We start from the raw sequence: 3999 nt of genomic DNA, 5'->3' as shown, positions 1-3999 counted from the left end.
GTTAAAAAAATTCTTACACGATTGAATCTAAAAATCAATTATAATCAACATCATAGATTATAAAAATCTGATACATTTAATATGACATACATATTGTTGAATGACAAACATATCTATAACTACTTCCCTGAGTCCTAAATTTGAAATTTTGAAAATCTGCAAGAAAACCCAACTAGCCTACCTTAGATTGAAAACCAAATGAATATAGAACAAGGAGAGATTAACTCAAGTAAATCTATACCAACGTTGGCCTTTTGAGGCTTTTTCGTGGAGCTGGCACTGTATTGAAGTAATTTGGTAGCATATCAAAATCTGCCCATATAATTTACAACTGGAATGTTACAATTGTGGCCATCCTGACATTGATTTGAAACCTAAGAGAGGTAATTGTAATCAAAGTAGGGATTTCTTATCATCAAAGTAAGGATTTCTTGCAAGGTGCTTAATCAAGAAAGGCTCGAGGCTGATAATTGACTTCCACAATTACAGTTACATCATCAATGCACAATCAATCAAGAGTCTGTGGTAAAGACCTTTGTGATCGATACACTTACCATCTTTTTCTCCCCGAAAGTACCCAGAAAACACACCACATTAGTGTGTACAAAGTACAAGTGAAGAAACTCAATCTTCCACAATTCAAATTGCTATCAAAGAAGCTGAAGAAATCCTGAATCCAGGTTTCACCAGAAATGCTAAATATACAATTTACAGACAAATGAATATGATAAATCAAAGGTGAACACCTTCCATTGAGTTCAAAATGCTGCACTCATGGGCCGCCTTTCACGTGCACCCAAAAGTTTCAAAAGGCTGCTCACTTTACTCTTACATCGGGGCGTCCCTGTGTCAAGCAAGTCACTGAGGAGGGTCACGGCTGTCTCCGTGTCCAAGATATCAGCCACAACACATTCCCCACCGCATTGGACCAAATTGAGCAATGCAGATGCCACATTTTCTTGAGCCCTGGGAGATCCTGTGTCCAACAGATCCAATAAAACCTGAATTCCAACAAAGATATTAAGTCAATACCTCTCGGGGAAAAGATTGATGCTGATTATGCTGACTTCTTTAGAAAGAGAGCTCCTCTATATAATAAACCTGCTGTAGGATTGATGAAACTTTTCTGTTCCCTAGAAGTAAATATAGCATGCATTCCTCCAAACAGCCAAAATATACAAATTAATAATGCTTTAGCAGAAGTTGCATGAAAACAAAAGATGGATCTGACATTTCAGGCAACTGTTTGAAACTCCATCATAAAGACAAATGATGGATTTGAAAATTGCAAATCAGAGCTCCATGTGTAGATAATTACTTGGGATGCAAATCACCTATATTTGTAAACAAGGAGCTCAGATATGTGATCCACATTCATCAAAATCCCAAGCCGAGTTAGACACACTGAGATTTTCTGCCCAAACTCAGCTGAAGCCAGCCAAAAACCCATTTTTTTCTGGACTTTGCGGATGAATGAGATAGGTTGAGTACAAAATGTAGTTTCCAAGAACATAGATTACCTAAATTCACAGGAGATCAATGGAGCTCCGAATTACACTCATCGGATGACGGCTCACGGATAGAGGCTCTAGACACGGGTGCATCTTTTGTTTCAACCCAAGTTTTCTTGATCTAATAATTTCCTGAAACGGGGTAGTGAATACGGCTCAAAATGTTGAAATCAGGAATCAAAATACATTTTATTGTAATTGGCATAAGTTTTTCATAATCTATCTAGTATTCAAAAGTTACAATCTTTTGTATATGTTTTTGTATGGTCACTTCAGATCATATTCATTTCAGATCCGCTATCACAAAGAAGAAAGTGTGATCCAAAACATAAGCAATCTTTTGAATATGCTATCATGTTCCAATTTGAAGTACGGTAACATTCCGTCCTCATTTAATTCACGATATTCGGAAAACTAAAAAATCCAATCTTTAAATCCTCCGATTACAATTGATTACCAGACCTTAAAATTGTAAAGAGTTTTCTGACCACCACAAATTGCAGAAGCCTAATCTGAAAAATTCCATCTCGTTACTACGAATCGCAGAAGAGAGAAACGGGAAAGAAAAAAACACACCTGAACTCCGAAAACCTTTTGAAACCCTTGTGCGCTCTCACTGCAGGCAGCAATCTGGGCAAGGACAGCGGTGGCGTCCTCGACGAGGCCCATGGAGGAATTCATCACCAGCGAAAAGAGCACGGCTACAACGCCGGCGGACACCATTTTGGATCTATTTAACGGGTGAAGCGCCAAATGAAAGAGGGCTTTTAGGGCATCCTTGGTACACTTTGGGTTCCCCATCCGAATGAGATCCAAAAGCCCTCTCACAACAGCCGGCCGATCCCCAAAGATGGCCCGGTAATTCTCCACCGTGTTCAAGCTAAAGATCACTGCGGCCGAGTTCTGCTTAGCCTCCATGCTCTGCCCCAACTTCAGGACATGCACGATCGCGTCTAGGGCTCCGCGGGTGGACATTATTGCCTCCTTGTTGGGTCCATAAATTGACAGATTCAGCAACGCTGTGATACAATTCACTTGCAGCTCTGTGTCTGTGGAGTATAGCAGCTCTATCAGGGAAGGCACTGCGCCCGCCCCTGCAATGCATCCGCGATTCTCGTCATCCCTCCGCGCCAACAGCCGCAGCTCACGGGCCGCCTGCTTTTGGGTATCTTCTGATACGGATCTTAGCCTGTTAACCAGCGACTGCGCCGTCATTCTCCTTACTTCCATTGCTCGGGCTTCTTCTTCTTCGTACGGCTTCTCCGTAAACCTGAATTCCGAATAGCATGTTATCTGATTCAGAGCATTTAAATCACGCCCATCATTTCTTGGCCTGTAGCCAATTATAGTGCGGTTGGCGCAAAAATTCAACGAAAACTCATGTTTACCAATCTCTTCTCCTGTGAAGAACCCGTTCAAAAGTGGAAATTGAATTCAACGGGGATGTTCACAAACCATTAATAGCGTACACGCTTGCCCACATCTCATTCCCAGGTTCTTGGACTGAATCCATGCCGTTCAATACATAACCAGTTCGTTTTTGGAGGTGCTTTACTGACTTTTTTGACCCCTCTGGAGTATAATAGGACGAATCTAATCGCAGTCAAAATGTGGGCCTGTTTCATTTCATTTCATCATTAATATATGACTAAGGTTGTGATTTGTGGGCCATTCAATCTTTTTAGCCGAAAGATAAATTTGACAGTCAATAATTTATTACATAAAAATTATTTGAAAATAAGGACTTAATATTTTCTTTTGAATTTTGATTATTTAAATAAATAAATTATTGGTTGTCTTTATGGAGTTTTAATATTGTAATGGTGTAAATTGTAATAGTTGGGTTATTCTTATGCATTTATTAGAGTGCAAGATTGTGTAGTAGGTAGTTGACAACGAATTTCATTTTACTTTTTCCATATAACCTATTCTTAAGATAGATTCAAATCTACAAGAGGGGAATTAATCCAAGTCATTCTTATGATCGTGGACTTGAATCTTGACCTTTTATATTTGAATTCAAATCTACAAGAGGGGAATTAATCCAAGTCATTGTTATGATCGTGGATCCAATTGAACTACGTTACATTAGAGTCATATATTTATACAAGTAGATATGATGAATCCCAACAAATTACTAAGGAGAGTGTGACCTTTTTCAATTCAACAATTTATCAAAAGGTGTTTGTAAATACCATATGTTCATTATTGTGATTTAGATATCAAAAGTTTAACGAGATATATTTTTCTAATATTAGATTTTTGTTAGTTCATTTTTTGCAAACATGAGTTTAGATCTATACATCATTCATTTTTGTAAGCTTTGAGATTTGAAGATGCTAAAATAATTTTACTTCCACATTCTTTATTTATTATTATTATTATTATTTATCATTCATAATCATTAATATTCATTATCACTGTGTTATCCATTTAATTCTTCATTATCATTTTAATTAAAGCAAGTTAATTTTTTAAATATATTAAA

At 37.7% G+C, this 3999-nt stretch overlaps 1 protein-coding gene across 2 annotated transcripts; it reads right to left on the bottom strand.

Moving 5' to 3' along the window:
- Positions 1 to 225: 225 nt before the first annotated feature.
- Positions 226 to 3021, bottom strand: LOC131054795 (U-box domain-containing protein 1). 2 transcript variants are annotated; one of them, XM_057989410.2, is made up of 3 exons: positions 2088 to 3021; positions 1521 to 1643; positions 874 to 1001 (listed from the first exon to the last, which is right to left on the bottom strand). In XM_057989410.2, the coding sequence occupies exons 1-2, from the start codon at positions 2739 to 2741 to the stop codon at positions 1527 to 1529; spliced, it is 771 nt and encodes a 256-aa protein (XP_057845393.1). In that variant the 5' UTR covers positions 2742 to 3021; the 3' UTR covers positions 874 to 1001; positions 1521 to 1526. The 2 variants fall into 2 exon arrangements, with proteins under 2 accessions (XP_057845388.1, XP_057845393.1); XM_057989405.2 differs by lacking the exon at positions 1521 to 1643 and having other exon boundaries at positions 226 to 1001; positions 2088 to 3002.
- Positions 3022 to 3999: the final 978 nt, after the last annotated feature.

This window comes from Cryptomeria japonica, chromosome 2, assembly GCF_030272615.1.
Source record: "Cryptomeria japonica chromosome 2, Sugi_1.0, whole genome shotgun sequence".
Lineage (NCBI taxonomy): Eukaryota > Viridiplantae > Streptophyta > Pinopsida > Cupressales > Cupressaceae > Cryptomeria > Cryptomeria japonica.
Note: the sequence above shows the minus strand (reverse complement) of the source record. Positions and strands in the feature narration are given on the sequence as shown.